This window comes from Nanorana parkeri, unplaced genomic scaffold, assembly GCF_000935625.1.
Source record: "Nanorana parkeri isolate BGI_ZX_2015 unplaced genomic scaffold, ASM93562v1 scaffold148, whole genome shotgun sequence".
NCBI classification, from domain to species: Eukaryota; Metazoa; Chordata; class Amphibia; order Anura; family Dicroglossidae; genus Nanorana; species Nanorana parkeri.
Window position 1 is genome coordinate 718,545 of NW_017306416.1, and position 18,592 is coordinate 737,136.

Consider the following 18,592-nt stretch of genomic DNA (forward strand, 5'->3'; position numbering starts at 1 on the left):
CCACCAACAACCCCTCGGCCCTCCACAGTCGGCGAATAGGCTAGGGACACTCCTGACCAATTTGTTTTGCGGCATGAAGGGGTTAAGGTAGCGAAGGTTTTCATGAAACCAGATGAATCAAAAACAGCAATGCGTGGAAATATGTTTTCCAATGATCGCTAAACAATGTACCTATTTGACAGCCTTTATTCTCGATATTGCGAGTAGCATTCTGTTGGTAAATGTTGTTAGCGAGCCACATTTTAATGATGTTTTTATGCTGCTCTTCATACAGGCTAATTAGAGGTATGGTTGATTGTCTTTGTTGCTCTTACAATACTTGTCAAATATGTTGTGTGATGAAACAATTGCTTTGCTTTTATGATATAAAAGCTGTAACTTTCAGACATAATCAACAAACAGCTCCGAAAACACACCTACCAAGCAGAACCCGGGAGTGAGCTGAAATTGCAGCTGATTGAAAATAAAACAGATATGAAAAGCTACAAATTCAAGAGAATTACAAAGATTAGGGCTAATTTACTCGGCCGATTTGGGGTTGTATGTAACCAAGAATTGCATGTTTCTCTGTGTCGGGGATGTGCAGTTGTGTGCGAACAGTTATGGCAGCAGCCCATATAAATCAATGGCAGGCTCACAGACACATGTAAACACACATCCAAGCAGTTTGATGTATACCACAGGACACCAAGTACTATATTTGTATTGAGAACAGTGCACAATCGAATGTTCTTAGTGTATTTTCTCTTCTGGTCAAATGTTCTTCAATAGGTTCATTTATAAAGAATAAAGAAAAAAAAAGAGTGACTGGGAAAAATACTGCATTACAGCCACTAGATGGAGCTGAGGATCATAGAAAATAAAGACATGCTAGTAATAAGATTAAATATTACAATTCCAGAGAATGCTGGCAAGAATGAGTATATCAATATAACCATTGCTATCCCTATAGTAGCAATGGTTACATTTATATGTTCATTCTCTCCAGCAATCTCTTGAATTGTAATTGTATCCCTTTACTAACATGTATTCATTTCCTAAGATTCTCAGCACCATTTAGTGGCCGTAACTCAGGGCTCATTCAAGCAGCCGATGAGCATATCAGTGTAACTTTTGCTATCCCTGTAGTAGCAATGGTTACATTTATATGCTCATTCTCTCCAGCAGATTCTTAAATTGTAAGATTGTATCTCTGTACTAACATGCATTCATGTCCTAGGATTCTATTTAGTTGGATATAATTCAGGGCTCAAGTGGCCAATGAGCATATCAATATAACCATTCTTATCCCCGTAGTAGCAATGATCACATTTATATGCTCACTCTCTCCAGCAGTCTTCTGAATTGTAGCATTGTATTTAATTACTAACATGTAAGTATTTCCTATGATATTCAGCACCATCTACTGGCCATAATGTGGTATTTTTCCCATTCATTCTTTATTCTTTAATAATTAACCTATTGAACAACATTTGACCAAAAGAGAAAATACACTGAGAACATTTGTTTGTGCCCCATTCTCACAACAGATGGTTCACTCACACAGAACGGATATACCTGCAGTTTTGCTGGATGAATATGCTATGCAAATCTTTTGTAAATAGACCCCTTTATCATTTTTAACTTAAAGGAGAACTATGGGGTTAGGTATTTTCCCCATAGTTCTCCTTAGGGTAACAGGAGGACACAAACTAGTGTCCTCCCGTCACCTTAGGCTCAGTATACCGGGAGCTACAGCTCGTGGTATACTGAGACGCCGCAGCTGAAGCGGATCCCGACAATTATGTTTGGATCCGCCCAGCTGCGTGAGTGACAGCTGGCTCTGACTATCTGGAGGCAGAGCCAGCTGTAGTTGCCCCCTCCCCCGTCCGTTCCGCCAGTCAGCGCTGGAGGATCGGAGCAGGGAGGGGAGAATCGAGCCACTCCCCTGTCACGGCAGAGCACCAATACAGGATCGAGAAGTGAGCAAACGCCGGTATGTGTTCGCTCACTTCCCGATCTACTGAGCCAACCTGTGACAATAAAACTGTGAAAAGCATTTACCTCATAGTTCTCCTTTAAGATTTAGAGACAGATGTTGCGATGTTGTTTTGGGCCTTCAGTTTGCTCCGATATTCATTTAGCATTGCGGTAAATATAGCAAAAAATTCCTTCAGATTGAGCCTGTTGTTACTTTTTTTGACTTTCTTTTAATATTATTGACCCAGAAAAAAAAAAGAAAAGGTTTTAATCTTATTAATGAATAAACAGACTCATAAGATCACCAAACAAATGTACAAAATTAAAACATATTTTGATAATAAAATCGGGTTAAGGCATGAAAGTATAAAATAGCCAATGCGTTTTGGGGGTCAAACAAATGCTCGCTTCTTCAGGACTCTGGTATAAAGTGGTGGGTCTCTTAAAGTGACACTAAACCTAGGAGTTAAATTTTAAAAAGCATTCAAGTACCTTAAAGGAGAACTATGAGGTGAGTGAAAATCACTCAGATCGGGAAGTGAGCGGACCCATACCGTCGCTCGCACACTTCTCGATCATCTCCCTGCAGAGAGCCCATGCAGGGATTCCCCGCTCCCGCTCCTATAATCCAGCGCTGACTGGAGGAATGGACGGGGGAGGGGGCGGGTACAGCTGGCTCTGCCTCTAGATAGGCAGAGCCAGCTGTCATTCACGCAGCTGGGTGGATTCCGACATTACTGTAGCTGTAGCTCGCAATATAGTGAGCTTTGCGTCACGGGAGGACACTAGTATATGTCCTCCCATGACCCTTAAGAGAACTATGGGGAAAGACACTTACCCCATAGTTCTCTTTTAACTATTAAATAAAATGTAGCTTTTTTTTGTGTATCACTCGGCTATAGATCCTCAAATCATCTCCGAATTCGTGCTGACACTGTCCTTCCTTCTGGAGTGTGGCTACTTTTGTTCCCTATGGTCCCTGTGTGTGTTGTAATTTAGACATCGCTCCAAGCTCACTCCCGTGATGGACTACAATCTCATGTTTAGTTTATAAATTTGTATTGAGATGTTAGTCCATCACGGGAGTGAGCTTGGAGCGGTGACTACTTTACAACACACACATTGACCATAGGGAACAAAAGTAGCCACCCTCCAGAAGGAATGACAGTGTCAGCGCCAATTCAGAGATGATTTGAGGATCTACAGCCGAGTGATACACAAATAAGATACATTTTTGTTAATAGTTAAGGTACTTGGATGCATTTTTAAGATTTAACTCCTGAGTTTAGTGTCACTTTAAGATGGTATAGAAACAAGGGACAATATTTGTTGGTATGAATGTCACAGGACACCCAACATCTAAAATCTGTATAGCATGAAAACGTGTTTGTTTGCTTGACCTTGGAAACAAGTTGGCTGCTAAATACTTTAAATCATTATTTAAAGTATAAACATAAACCATCATTAAAGGATATTGGACTCTTCAAACTTTGTTTGGCATTCTTTTTAGTCTGCTAATATGTGGATTCCAAATTCTGAGTGACCCCCTTTCCCTTGGGGCCCTTTTGCTTTGCGGAGAGCTGCTGAACCGGAGCTATTGAGCCCAAGGGATGATTTTACTTACCTACTGGAAATGTGTATCCAGCTCCTTGCTTTCACCTTTCTTTCACCCTTATCGATGGCACTCAGATCAACGTGCTGGAGGAATTACTCGCCTGATAAATGCTGCTGAATTTGCCTGAGCTGCCAGCCATAACTTAAATTTCAGATCTGGGACAAATGTTTTATTTCTGAATGGCAGCTATGTGCTTGTTGTATCTCAATGGAAGAGACTTTGATAAAAAAAAAATCTTAGTCAAGTTTTCTTTAAAAATATGGTGATTTTTTTTTTTCAGTTCTGACTGCAATGTATCTTTAAATGTAAAGAATTAGCCTTCCTTCCAATTTCTCAGCATGAGCTGGTTGTCCTCCCCATGATATAATGGTGGATTATGCTACTGTTCTGGTAAATGTTCAAATTAAAAGAGGTTTTTAACACATTTAAAAAAAAAATATGGTGAATTTTGTATTTAGTACAAACGCAGAACATGTTATGTATACATTCGGAAATTAAGTTGATGTAATTAGTTTCGAACAAATATCTTTCTCCCTTTAATCAGATGTGGACAATGTGGAAGGGATTGCTGTCGACTGGCTTGGTAATAATTTATATTGGACAAACGATGGACACAGGAAGACAATTAACGTCGCCCGTCTGGAAAAGGCATCACAGAGCCGCAAAACCTTAATAGAGGGGGAAATGTCACATCCTCGCGGAATTGTCTTGGATCCTGTTAACGGGTAAGAGCTCATAGATAGTCTGCGATGTTGAGCCTTATGTGAGAAAAATATGATCTTATAAACAGTGGGTTTAACTCTAACTGACAGGACCACACAGCACAACCAATAGCGCTATCTAATGGACCTCTTAAAGGGTGACTCCATGAGGTAGCAAAATAACCAGCACTGGTAAAATAATTTACAGATGTGATCGAATTTGATGTTTTAATTGTCTTGTATCTCTCAAGCAGTTCTAATGTGAAAAGCAAATAAGAGTGGAGTGGGGCATGGTTAACCCCCATGGCTTTTCCTAATTCTGTCACACCTGTAACAGCTAGTGTTCTTGCAGAACCAATAGGCAGCACAGGGGCTTGGTGATTGGCACTTCTGCCTTGCAGCACTGGGGATCCCTGGCTCATATCACGGTCAGGACAGTAGCTGCACAAACTTTGTATGTTCTCACTGTGCTTGTGTGGGTTTCTTCCAGGTACTCTGGTTACCTCCCACATGCTAAGGACATAATTGTCTCCTGTCTAAATTGACCCTAGTGTGTGATGTGAGATAGGGAGGGGCCTTGCACTGTAAGCTCCTTGAAGGAACTGGTTAGAATGTACAGTATGTAAAAGTGCTGCGTGTATTGTCAGTGCTATATAAATACTATAATGTGGCTATCACTGGCACCCTACTGGACAATTGATTGGACTATATGGAAAATGAGCTTCAGAAAAAGGAACATAGAAACTTAGCTCGCAGCAGAGACCTAGCTAACATAATATGAAAGAAAAAGTCAAAACCCAGTAGGGATCCAAACCCTGCCTCACTCCACCCAATGAAAGTATTGCTAAGGCCCTTAGCCATCAAACGAAAAATTGGGAGAAATGTCCCCTGATGCAGCGCTAGCACAGAGGTGAGGGTGTAGGGGTGTGGGTTAGAGTACTTGGTGTGCGGCTCCTTAGTAATGTGGACCGGGGTGTCCGACGTTTGTGAAATAAGAAAAAACAAAAAGTACAGAAGCACCACTACCAGAAAGTGACTTGGCAGAAACAAATGAGGGTATCAGACTTACCAGGGAGTAGGTACTGGCGCGTTATCAACGGTGAAGTGTGGATGGTTGCTCAGGGTGATCGGCACTTAAAGTGGTGTGTGGGCAGATGGGGGTGTGGAAGGGTTGGGGGTGAGAGCGGTTCAGTAAGAGAGCCTGGGTCAGATGTTGAATGTGGCAGGGATCCGAGATGGGGGGGGCGGGGCGTGATGCAGAGAGTGGCAGGCACGGTGGGGACCTGGTTGGTGGATGTTTTAGTGATCTGTGAGAGGTGTGGACCGGGTCATTGGTAATGTAAGGCTGCTTATCTGGGAGATGCAGGACGCTGGGAGAGGACAGTGAATGTGTGCCTGAACAGTACGTGCGGGAGGGGCAGGGCCTGTGAACCCGCTGACGAGCGGCTAATGCTGGCAGGTGGAGGGTGTCAGGGGGAAGCCGGTGGTAGGGTTTAGTGCCAGGAGGTGGATGCTGAGGTCGGGGTGAGTCAATGTGAGACTGAGACTGACACCGCTCGAGGGCACGAGCAGGGAGCCCGGAACAGCGAGCGGTGTGTCTGTGGGGTGGAACGGGTAAGAGCGAGGAACGGAGGTATAAGGGGTGGAGAGTGACAATGTCACAGGCTGGCTACGCGTTTCGAAGAGCGGGTCTTCTTTCTCAAGCCGAAGAGTGAGGGGACTGATGGCGGGAAAAAAGCCGTTTTTTGAATGAGAGAAAGTGGGTGGAGTTGAAACAAGGGGTGGGGATGTGGGGCGGAGTAGGGAAGAGATGACGTGGAGGACGGCGAGTGTGGGGAGGTGAACTCGGCATCCTACAACAAGTGTGTGATTAATGTCAAGGTGGAAAGTGGGAGAGGTGGTCCAAAAGGACAAAACATATGTAAAAACATTTGTGAAAACATTATATAGAGGCACAGTGGTGGGGGAGGGGAATTGAATGAATGAGATGGAAATTGCATTTGGTTAAGAGGGGAGGAGGTATGTGTAGGAGCTATTGGGTGGGGTGGAGGGGGAAATAGGGTTACAATAAGGTATTAATTTTGAGTTCTTCATTCAGGCCATGGGAGAAAGTGTGTTTATTTGTAGATCCAATATGTTTCCTGTTTGCACAGGAGGTGGAATCTTTCAGGAGGGGGGAGTTTGGCGGGGATCTGCTCAATTGCAAAGACTTTAAGGTGCTCAGTGTTCTTCTGGTGTTTCAAGAAAAAGTGGGACACTGTGTTCCGTGCACCCCTTTTCAATTAACCTCCTGTGCTCTCCTATGCGTTTATGGAGGGGTCGGATGGTGCGACCTATGTAAAGGAGGTTGCAGGAACATTGTAGGCCATAGATTACATGGTCGTGGGCACATGATGAATTGTGAGATGGGGTATTTGGCGCCAGAGCTGTCTTGGAAAGAGGACTGGCCTTGAGAGATGAACTGACAGGTGAGACATTGGCGTTTCTTACATTTGTGGACACCAATTCTCTTACTGAAAGTAGGTCTCTGTGTTTGTTCAGGTTCATGAGTGGACTGTTTGCTGGGGGCCACTATGTTTTTGATGCTCCGAGCTTTCTTGAAAATTACGGAGGGTTTGGGTGGTAATAGAGGGCCCAGCATAGGGTCGCAGAGTAATAGATGCCAGTTTTTCTTGAGAATGGCTTCAATGGCTTTGTACTTGCTATTGAATGGGGTAATGAATCAGACCGGGTTGGTGAACTGGAGCTCGCTTTTTGTGTTGTCTCTTAGTGTTGGGGTGTTGGTGATGAAGTGGTCACGGGCTTTGTTGATAAGGTTCTTGGGGTAACCTTTTTCCACAAATTTGTCTTTCAGTACTTTACTTTGTAGGATGTAGTCTTTTTTGTTTGTGCAATTTTTATGGATCCTCCAGAATTGCCCTTTCGGGACATTCCGCTTCCAGAGAGGGTGGTGGCAACTTTTGTAGTGAAGATAGGAATTTCCGGCGGTGGGTTTGAAGTTTGTTTTTGTGATTATTTTGGTGTTGAGGTGGGTGAGTTCAAGGTCTAAGAAGACCAGGAGGGACTTGTCTGTGACGTGTGTAAAACTGAGTCCTGAGGGGTTGGAGTTGCAGTGCTTGACGAAGTCATTAATGGTATCAAGTGGGCCATCCCAAACGATGATATTATCATCAATGTAACGTCCGTAGAAGACCAGGTGGCGGGCGAAGGGATTATTGTGCCAGATGTGTTGTTCCTCCCAGAAACCCATGGTAAGGTTTGCATAGCTGGGGGCATAATTAGCCCCCATGGCTGTGCCTTGGATCTGGAGGTAAAAGTCCACTAGGAAGGTGAAGTAATTATGCTCAAGGGTAAACTTGGTGGAATTGAGGATGAATTGGGTTTGTTTGTAATGGAGCTCCGGTTCTCAGGACAGGAAATGTTGTAAGGCCTGGAGTCCTACTTCGTGGGGGATGGACGTGTAAAGTGAGCAGACATCAAGGGAGACCCAATGAAATGTGGGCTCCATTTGTTTTTTCCTTAGCCTTCAAACAGTATACGTACATACGTATAACAGTAATACTCCAACAGTGTCCAGTCAATGCAATCAAAAGTACTACAAGCCTACAAACCACTAGACATGTGCACTGCCAAAAAATTTGTTTAGTTTCATTTCGTTTTAAATTCGGATTTGTGTTATTTCGTTTTTCAGGATTCGGGTGTGAAAGTCAATTCGGATTCGGAATTCGGTAGCGTTCGTACGAACGTTCGTTTCGTTTTCTGTTCTTATTCGTTTCTTATTTGTTTCTTATTCGTTTCGTTCGTTTGCCTCTAATGTCACTTTGCTCCAACGAACGAAACGAATAAGAAACGAATAAGAAACGAATAAGAACAGAAAAACGAAACGAACGTTCGTACGAACGCTACCGAATTTCGGAAATGGAAATTCGGATTCGTTTGCATTCGTTATGTCTGTAATTCGGAATTCGGATACATCCGAATGTCCGAATTTCCGAAAATTCGTCCGAATTTCGATTCGGAACGAAACGAATCGCACATGTCTACAAACCACTGAATTTACACCTCAGGGAGGAAATCACAAGAGTTCCTTTAATGATAAAGTCACTAAATGGGCACCAGCAAGACAGTGGTATCACATATTACGTATATCATTAGCACCACTGTCCAAGCACAATATCCTTTATCTTGGCATAAATCCTTTTTCAGCATTCCTGTGTCACAACACTCCAGGAAACATTAAGAACTAAGCCCTGGAAGGCCATGCTCTGTCATGAGAACATTGGAGGATTTACCACCATATACAGTATGGTGACCAGACGCTGGTGGTGAGATCCATGGTAGGATTCCATAGTTGGCCAGTTGGTGATATTATCATTATAAAACCTCTTGCAGTGTTCACCCCCAGGTTTGTGGACTAGTACTGATATATTATAGTGTTGTGGATATTGTTTTATGTTATTAGCCAGGTAAAATTAATTATTGGCACACATGTATGTTTTTGGGGTTTTCCCCAAGAACTGGCAAGTAGACAGGGTAGAATCCTAATTCTAAAGTTAATAGGATATCACATCATTACATTCATCTCACCACACCATGCCACTGTGATACCCATTAAAAAAAAATGTGCTATGAGGTTGATTGATCCGTACAACTTACAGGAAGAAAACTTCTGCAAATATTATTTACACTTTGCCGTCCATGTCACAAGTAGAATTTGTGGCAATTACTTGCCTGACAGCTCTCTCACAGCTAATTTGAAAGATGGTTTTAGGGGCAGTGAATATTTCCGGTACTTTGAATTAGAGATGACAGATTGCCTCAGAATTATTGCGTCAAATTCTCCTGTGAACGGGGAGGTGCAGATCAATCACCATTCAGAATAGATGACTTGGATCCATGGGTAGATGTTGTTTAAAATTAAGGCTGATCTGTTTATCCATCAATATGCTGGGCCGGTTGTCTTCATTATGTAAATACCTGTTTTGGGTGAACCAGTGTTCATCAGGGAATTCAATTATTTTTACACAACCTTTGCTGTATTCAGAATGAATGAAATAAAATATGATTTTTGCGCCTACTCCTAAGCTTTTCAAGTTTATGGGGACAATACCATGTAGTGAACGCAAATAAGCTTTTAAAAAAAAATATTTACCTTAAAGTGTATTTGCAGAACCCCCCACACACACACACACACTAAGAACTACATCTCCCGAGAGTTGGGAACCTTGTGGCGAACCCCATTAAAAGATATGGGGGTACGTTGGATATTGTTTTGTAATTATAGCCATTTGTAGGGCTAATAGGCAAACATCTGTCAAACAATAGACATGGGAAGCTGGGCACTGTCATATTGCACATGTATAAATGCCAATTTGGCGGGGGACAAACCTAAAAAGTTTTAATCCAAAAGTATGCGGTTCACAAACTTCACAAATCCTGTAGATTTGTCACAATCTCACGATGGCAGCGAACCGGAATCTAATCCCTAAGGCTCTAATCACAGCTGAGCGGCTGTCCGCGCGTATTCGGCTGTACATATATGCTCAGAGCCACTCTAAACAGAGAATACAATGTACTTTAATGTGCATCGTTCAGACCATTGTGAGTACTGTGCGGTACGAATCCACGCAGCCCCCAAAATAGTGCAAGTGCGATAATCCTGCACGTTCGAGGCTATTTAATAGCCGTAAACGAGCTGTATCTATGCAGTTTTAAAAATATTAGAGTTTTCGTCCCGCACGGTCTTCCATGTGGAAAACCTTGCGAGAAAAGCAAACTCTATATGTGAATAGAGCCTAATACTCCCCTCTCTCCAATACAGTGAGATATTGCTAATTAGATTGAACACTTGTTTATCAAAGTGTACTGGGCTGGGCCTGGACATGCACTCAGCATTACCATTCCAGTTCCCTAACTGTTATGCTGACCCATTTACCTTTAATCCGCTGAGTCACTGACCTGGAATGAGCATGCAGATCAGGAACGTCATATAAAAGTCAGAAGTCTTTATCTGTATAATTGTTCTGGATTAGGGATTCAAAGTACAAAAGCAGCAGCGTCAGAAGGGTAACCAGGCAATTAACATTTTTAGAAAAGATCTTCAGCATTCCTGATTCATTCACAGGCCCCATTTATGCCTAGGTGTTTTGTAGCTCCTTTTCCTAAGCTTGACAACGCTCAACAAGAGAAATACCATTGTTTACAATGGTCCATGTTAATTTTCTGAGCATTCTGTTGCTCATATCCTGAACCCTGTAACTTTTTTAAAGGCAGAATTACATGTTTCTGGCCCCACTGACTTAATGGATGTCCCGTTTAAAAGTGTTTAAAAGTGTATGGGGCCAGAAATGTTCACTTCTACTCCTCTACTGGCCACCCATAAAATGCACAGACAAATGTGCAAAAAAGCCCCTAAATTGCCTGGCTATGCTCACTCTTAGGTGTAAATGGGACCTTATAATGCGTTAACTGTAAGCGTAGATGTCATCTTTATATTCTGGTACATTTCCTTCTAAAATAATGTGCATCCCCTGGATGATTGCAAAAGCAAAATGTATGCAAGTGAAGTGAACCACAAATGTCATACATCTATGCACAGAGGTGACCAGTATTGTTTTCTAATTCCGTATTATTCTAATCAGTGACTAAGGCCTTTCTGGTAATTGGTTAATTAAAGTCATGTGAGGATTTCCATTGTTGGTAGGCTTGCCACCTGATCTTCACCGCTCTACATTAATTTGTGACACTGCTAACTATGGATTTTGTATTAAGGCTCCCTAAGGAGTCAATGGCTGAGTTCATTGACATGCTAGATAGACGTTTACATGGCAGAATAAGCGATCAGACTGAGCAGAGTTTCCATTGTATAGTATTTGGTTGTTGATCACATGGTCACCTGGAAACAGTTTTTTCGGATTTTTGCTCCGTCCTCTCTTCTCTCTCTACCTCTCTTATCTTGTCAACCTTATGGCATCCAATGTTGTAAATAAAACAAGATGCACTGTATCAAAACACAAACTTGTCAGTGCAATGATGAGATTTCAGTGTGCTGCTCTGTGTGAAGGAGAGGGTGCCTGGAGCCCATCGGTGGAGGTGGAGAACATTGTGTTATCCAAGAGCTTAATATCTTATTTGATCTGAGTTTGTTTCTGTTTGTAAAGTTTCTATTAGGTCAGAGTCCATGTTCATCATAAAAAACAAGAAAATATATTTTTTTTTCCACATGAGAGATTATAAGATACACTTAGAAACACTGAGGGTGATTCAAAATAACATTTGTGACACTCTCCTGGCATTGTACCTGTCTTAGAAAGTCCTGCACCAAATTCATAAAAGCAGTGTGACAGTTCTAATGCTATTACTGACATGAGTAACAAATCCAGGCAGTTCTTATTAGTGAAAAGCTTACATTATGTTGCAATGGCCGTCTTAAATTCACAAATGGATACCGCCATTTCGGAGATAAGGAAACTGGTGGTAAATAAGACCTATTTGATCTTGACGTAATATTGTCCCTGCTCAGTGCTGCATCCCCACCTTGGTAAGTGCCCCAGCTCAGTGTCCTTGTCCCTGCTCAGTAAGCCAGCAAAGTGTCCCCACCACACCAAAGAATGCTGGGATGCTGATGGCCGGACCTCCTGCATTCCAGCAAGCAATGATGCTGTGTGCCGGGGCCACCAGCAACCTAGCAACCAATGACGCTTTGCGGTGAGCCCTCCAGCATCTATCAACCAATCTAACTGTGCACTGAGGCCTCCAGCATCCTAGCAACCAGTGAAGCTGTGCTTCAAGACGATCAGCATCCTAGCAACCAATGACGCTTTGTGGTGAGGCCTCCAGCATCTATCAATCAATGTAACTGTGCACTGATACCTCCGGCATCCTAGCAACCCGTGACAATGTGCTCCAAAATTACCAGCATCCTAGCAACCAGTGACTCTTTGCTGCCCAGAGTCATTGGTTGCTAGGAGGCTGTTGGTGGCATTCTGTCATTAGTTGTTAGGACCTAGCCCAGGCCACCAGCCTGCATCCTAGAAAAGTTGCAACAACATCAGCAAAAATCACTCAAGGAGTAATGTGTGCTGATTCTGGCAAATGCAACAAATTCATGTACATCATGTGCTAATAGAGGCAAACGCAAACGTTTAAGTACATTTTATTCCCAAGCCAAATGTAATATCTGGAAAGTACCTCATTATGATCACTAGATGGAGCTGAGCAACATAGGAAGTATACACATCTTTCCTATACTCCTCAGCTCCATCTAGTGGCTATAATGCAACATTTTCCTTATGTAACATTCACAGAAAAAATGGCTCTAAAGGTTGTTTATAAATACACCCCATAATGTCTGCAGTCCTGTTGTAACAATAAGCAATCACAAGCTGACAAGTCCCATGTTCTGCCCTGCACTAAATAATTAGGAGTGGCCATCCTGTGTCATACTGTCTGGGTCAGTGATTTAAAGTACTAAGCAACAGGGTCAGAAGCACAGCCTGACAACTGCCATTTTCAGGAGAGAGTTGCAGTGTTTGCTTCTATGTTTCTTTTATGTGGAGTTTACTGTAAGCTTTGATATGACCATCATATATATTATCCTTTAAAATAATGTAAGCACTTAGGATGATTAGAGAAGCACAGTGTTTGCATAGCCACAAATCTAGGGATTGTTCCAAAATGGCAGCCACCGGTCCCTAGATCAGTAAGATATATATTTGCAAACTTTATCCACACCTTTAGGAGAGTCTGCGTCCTCACTGTTCATAGTAGTACTCTAAATGCCCAATTGAACCCTCATTTCGAAGCAATGAAAATGCATTTCAGGTGCATCAAAACAAAACATTATGTTTTCTTTACTAATTAGTCACAGCCTAAGTAGGAAAGGTTGCTGTAGAGCTGGACCTGCGTTTTCTGTGGGAAAGCAGTGGTCTCTTTGCATAGGTCTGACGCGTCCCATACTGAGTTAGAGCCAGAGCTCCCCAATCAGCAGGGAGCATGAGTTTTGCTGATTGCAGATTTATAGGTCTGACTCATCATGGAATTTGTCAGACATCTGCAGAATGTCCCCTTCTTCCCCATAGAGAGCAAGGGTCCTTCTCTACAGCATGTTATCAGGGTACGGGCTTTTCTTCTTGGGCTGTGGCTATTTTAGAAATAAAACAAATTGTAAGCCATTGAATACCTGTAGGTTGATGCACTGATAACAGATTTTAACTGAGCATCCAATTAAGCTTTAACAGGCAGGAGGAAATGCAAATGTAGGTTGTTTCCACGGTGACCATTTGCTAGAGAGATAGATAGAGAAATAGATAGAGAAATAGATAGATAGATAGATAGATAGATAGATAGATAGATAGATAGATAGATAGACATTTTCAGCATAAGGCTGGAGCAATGGCCCTTGAAGCACAGTGGTCATAAAGTAAGATTCTCTACTCCAAATCTATACTGGTACAGACAATGTGCCAGCATGACTCCTGTGCCGGGATCCCCTACCCAAAAAAGACAGGACAACGCCAGTAAAAATATTGTTGTTTATTATACTCACTTTCACATTTTTATGTTTTAATCAATGTTTTTCAAAGAGTGTGAAGAAGGCGGGGGCCCAGAAAGTATATCTGCCCAGGGGCCCGTGCTTGCTCTCTGCGCCCTCACTGACAACAAACACAGCCAGGCATTTATAACAAACAAGTCCAGAAAGGAAAACGTAATTATCCTTTAACAAGTCCTATAAATGTTTTTAGGGCTTCCATTGATTTATCGTGTTTCTCAACACGCAGGGAAGAATATTGACCCAGGCCTAAAAGGTTGTCTGTATGTCTATTAGACAAGTGATGTACAAATAAGAGTGATTGCCGCACTCCTTAGCGTAACATAGACTTATTCTGATGTATTGCTTCTCTCGCAGGCACGGTCATTTAAATGGCTCCCATTCTCTGACCGGTTTGCCTGTGAAGCATTTCATCTCTTCCCTTTATATTTTTTTTGAAAATAAACATTGAATGAGTATTAAAGGAAACAAAGAGTTGAATGGCTCCATGAGTTGCGCTCATTTGCTTTACTCTTATACATTATTTGATTCTTATTAGAATGTTGTTCATTAATCACATAACCAACTCCAAGGAACATGTCTGTAGTTCAACCTTTAGTCATCTATTACCTCCCTGCCGATAAGCCATAAAGCATTTTAGACGGTGAATTGACCTCTGCTGATTAACTGATAGGGGAACAAGGTGCAGTGATTGACAGCTAAAAATGTTAGTGAGGTACAACTCTTTAAATTCTCAGCTGCCTTATTTTATCCTCTTGGCATGATGTTTATTTATGCAGTCGTAAATCTTTCTCTTGTAGGCCTGCCTGTTGGGTGTTGGGAGCAGAGTTTTCATGAAGGCAATGCTAGATCACTTCATTTGTACAAAAGTCACTGATATGTGTTATTTGTAATAAAGATAAAAAGGATACATGAATATGCTAGTTTGCTTCTCGATTCCTTCAAAATTGACAACATGGTCTAGCTACTCTAATTACCTGAATATATTTTTAGACCAATTTCCACAAGCCAACTGACAGTTGAAGTTAGACTTGTAGAAGGATTGCCAGTGCTGTGAGCTAATAGGAGGGGAGGCATTTAAGTGTACTTGCATTGCAAAGGTTTAGTAAACTGTATTGTAGGTCCTGGTTTACTTCTGCACTGTGGTTATCAAAACAGGAGAGATCTCTGCCCATGGTTGGATTCCTCTCCAGCTCAGCATGCATTGTAAGGCTTTTGAAACTTAATTGTAGGTTCTTTCCATTTTTTGCTGTGTGATTATCGAAACAGGAAAGAGCACTGCCCATGGTTGGATTCTTTTCCAGATCAGCCTGCATTGCAAGGGTCTGGCAAACGTCATTGTAGGATCTTGCTTGCTTCTGCTCTGTGTATATTGAAAGAGGAAAAACCTCTGCCCATCGTTGGACCACTCTCCAGATCAACATGCATTGCAAGGGTTTAGCAAACGTTATTGTAGGTACTCCCCTGCTTGCGCTCTGTGGCTATTGAAACAGGAAAGGTCTCTGTCCATTGTTGGATTCCTCTCCAGATCAGCATGCTTTGCAAGGATTTTGCAAACTTCACTGTAGGTTCTTGCCTGGTTCTGCTCTGTAGATATTATGAAAGGAATTACGTCTGCCCATGGTTGGATTTTACTCTAGATCAGCATATATTACAAGGGTATAGCAAACTTCATTGTTGGATCTTTCCTGCTTCTGCTCTGTGGTTATAAAAACAAGAAAGAGCTCTGCTCAAGGTTGAATTATTTTCCAGATCAGCATGCATGCCACAGGTTTTGAAAGCTTTGTTGTAGGTTCTTGCCTGCTTCTGCTCTGTGGATATTGAAACAGGAAATACCTTTGCCCATTGTTGGATTGTGACTATGGCCACCATTCAGTATGGTCAGTGCAGTGTGTGATATCATTTCACTGATAGTCCAGAGAGCATATAGGAAGCATGGCAGCCAGCAGAACTGCAACCTATAAAACTGTTCAATTTCCTTGTAATGCAGCCTTACATTAGAACAGGGGTGGGGCAATCAAAGGTGAATAAGCAGTGTGTGTGTGTGTGGTGTGTGTGGTGTGTGTGTGTGTGTATATATATATATATATCTCCATTTTGTATGTTTGAATAAATAGCAATATTATGATTAGTATAAAAAGCATCATCTTAGAAAACATTTAACGATTTAAAGTGTTATTTCTGTTAATGATAACTCTGATAAACACTTACATCTTTTGGATTTGCAGCTGGATGTACTGGACGGACTGGGAGGAAGATGTCATTAATGATGGTGCTGGACGTATAGAAAGGTCCTGGATGAATGGGTTTAATCGTCAGGTTTTCATCACCTCCAAGATGTTGTGGCCAAATGGATTATCGTTGGACTATGAGAATCATTTGTTGTACTGGTGTGATGCCTATTATGACCACATTGAGCAGATCTTCCTAAATGGGACCAACAGAAAGGTAAATTAAATAGCATTCTGTAAAGGTAGAATTAGGTTTACCTTAAAAATGTTCTCACAGGGACACAGGCCACCTGGGGTTTGTTTCTGGCCGGGTTTAATGCCAAACCGCAGAAGAAATTATGATTTAAACACTGCACTGGGTGTGTATACTGTATAATCAATAAAAAAGATGCACAGTATGTCGAAGGCTGATGCAAAGTATGAAAATTTTACCTTGCAGCATGCAGGCTCCTACACATAATGCCCAGCTTGTGGGCAATGAAGAGAGGGAGAGATGTGACTCAAGTAGTAGAGCACTCTAATTGCATCCCTGCCCCTCCTCACTAACGAATACAAGGCATTCTGTGACTGGAAGAGGAGAAAAAATGTCTCTACTCCAACCACAGAACACCTTGTATTCTTTAAACAAATACAAGGTATGAAGAGGGGCGGGTGATGCGACCGGAGCACTTCACTGCTTGAGTTGCATCCCTCACTCCCTGCAGTGCCTGGAAGACCGGCGTATGTGTAGGAGCCTGGCATGCTGCAAGGTAAGATTTTTATACTTTGCAGCAGCCTTCCACACATAAAAAACATATTTTAATGATAATTTGCACACCCAGTGTGGTGTGTCTATTATCAGTTTTCCTGGAGTTTGGCTTTAAAGTGTTCTTCCGCCTTTGCAGTCAAATTTGAGAAAACCCATCCTATATGTTTGCTGTGTTCTAATTCACACAGTGTACCTAAAAATAATTGTAAAAAAATATTCTTGCCTTTTTACTGTAGTTGTTGCTTTGGGGCAGGATTATACACAGGACTCTATGGGAAGCCTCTACTGCTTTGAAAAATATGGCAAAGTGCAGCTAAGGGACAGACTCGAGGGACAGGACTGAGAGACATTAAGATACCACCGAAGTCTTGAGATCTTTAAACCTTTGTTAACAGAGACAGTCCTAAAAATCTAGTTTAAACAACTTATACTAAAATCAGCTTATAATATAGGCAGGGTTAAACATGGCAAACTCAACTCACCTGTACCCTGCTCCAAAAAATGGGAGATCAGGCACTTTTTATTTCCACCCTCATACCCTTCTTTTCTACTACCTATAGCTGCAAAAGAGTAGTAGGACATACAGGCATGATCAAAGCATTCTCTAGCATGGGTCTTGACCGATCATCATATAAACAGGAATGCTTTGTTCAGAGGAATATATGAATGTATGTGTTCATACCTATGCAGAGGGGAGGAGAGGTGCAGGCATATGGTTGGGGGCACTAGTAGCAATTGTAAGAGATTTCCCAACCTATCTGTTCAATTGTTTTCCCTTGAGAGCTCTCAGCTGATGGACAGATCCCTGACCCACAGACATGAGATAATTAACTGATCTGGCCAAAAAAAGTTGAAATGGTCTTCTATAATTTCACATCTCCAGTGATTATACCCAGAGGTACAAGGAAAGGTTGTGAACTATTATAGAATACAAATGTTATTATCTATCACTTGATGTTTTTCTTTTTTTTTTCAGGTAGTCGGTAGCGGGAAAGAGTTAAACCATCCATTCGGACTCTCCCACCATGGCAAATACATCTTCTGGACTGATTACATGAACGGCTACATATTTCAGCTCAACCTGAAAACCAATAATATTTCCCTTCTGAGGCAAGAGCGGCCACCGCTGTTTGGTCTTCAGATTTATGACCCCAGAAAACAGCAAGGTAAACATATCCTCACCTGACCACTGTTCTGAACGGAGCACTTGAGATAAAATTGACACAGGCCGCTATTTGATTGTGTATGTTGTTGTAGTGATGTTTTCATGAAAGTAGAAGAAGAAACTTGAAATAGCAATCCAATTACGAGATAATTGTGGACCTTTATTATCCACTAGTTAAAATTGTCTTCCCGTAATTTCTTCAAACACACAGCCTAAATTTAATTCATTTTTCCCATTTCCTGAATTTAAGAATACTGCTTATTTGTATAAAGATTAGAAAGGAAATACTTTTCACAATGAAAACTGGAGTAAGAGTACAGGAGGATTTGGGGGGCACCTAGATTTGCTTTGAGCAATTCTTTTGTTGTAAATCCACAGTCAGGAAGGAAAAAAATGATTCACTCATTAGCTGTTGGCAACATAAAGATGAATTGCTTTCAAAGAGAAATTTGCCCTCAAAGGGAAAATGGCAACTGATAAACTATTTTAGCAAACTATGTTTTTCCTATTAGAGGTAATAAAAGCCTGAAAGTATGGACCTTTAGCCACTTTCCCTAAAAATCACATTAGTATGCAGCTCTGCTATATGTTATATTGTATATTATATATCATACATACAAACA

The 18,592-nt window shown here is 41.7% G+C and overlaps 1 protein-coding gene across 1 annotated transcript in view; it reads left to right on the forward strand.

Annotated features, from left to right (window-relative positions):
• Positions 1-18,592, forward strand: part of LRP1B (LDL receptor related protein 1B) — a 1,026,358-nt gene that overhangs the window by 423,601 nt on the left and 584,165 nt on the right. The window contains exons 12-14 of the mRNA XM_018554232.1: positions 4,119-4,299; positions 16,054-16,273; positions 17,781-17,970. Coding sequence (XP_018409734.1) covers positions 4,119-4,299; positions 16,054-16,273; positions 17,781-17,970 — 591 coding nt within the window. The remainder of the gene's footprint in view (positions 1-4,118; positions 4,300-16,053; positions 16,274-17,780; positions 17,971-18,592) is intronic.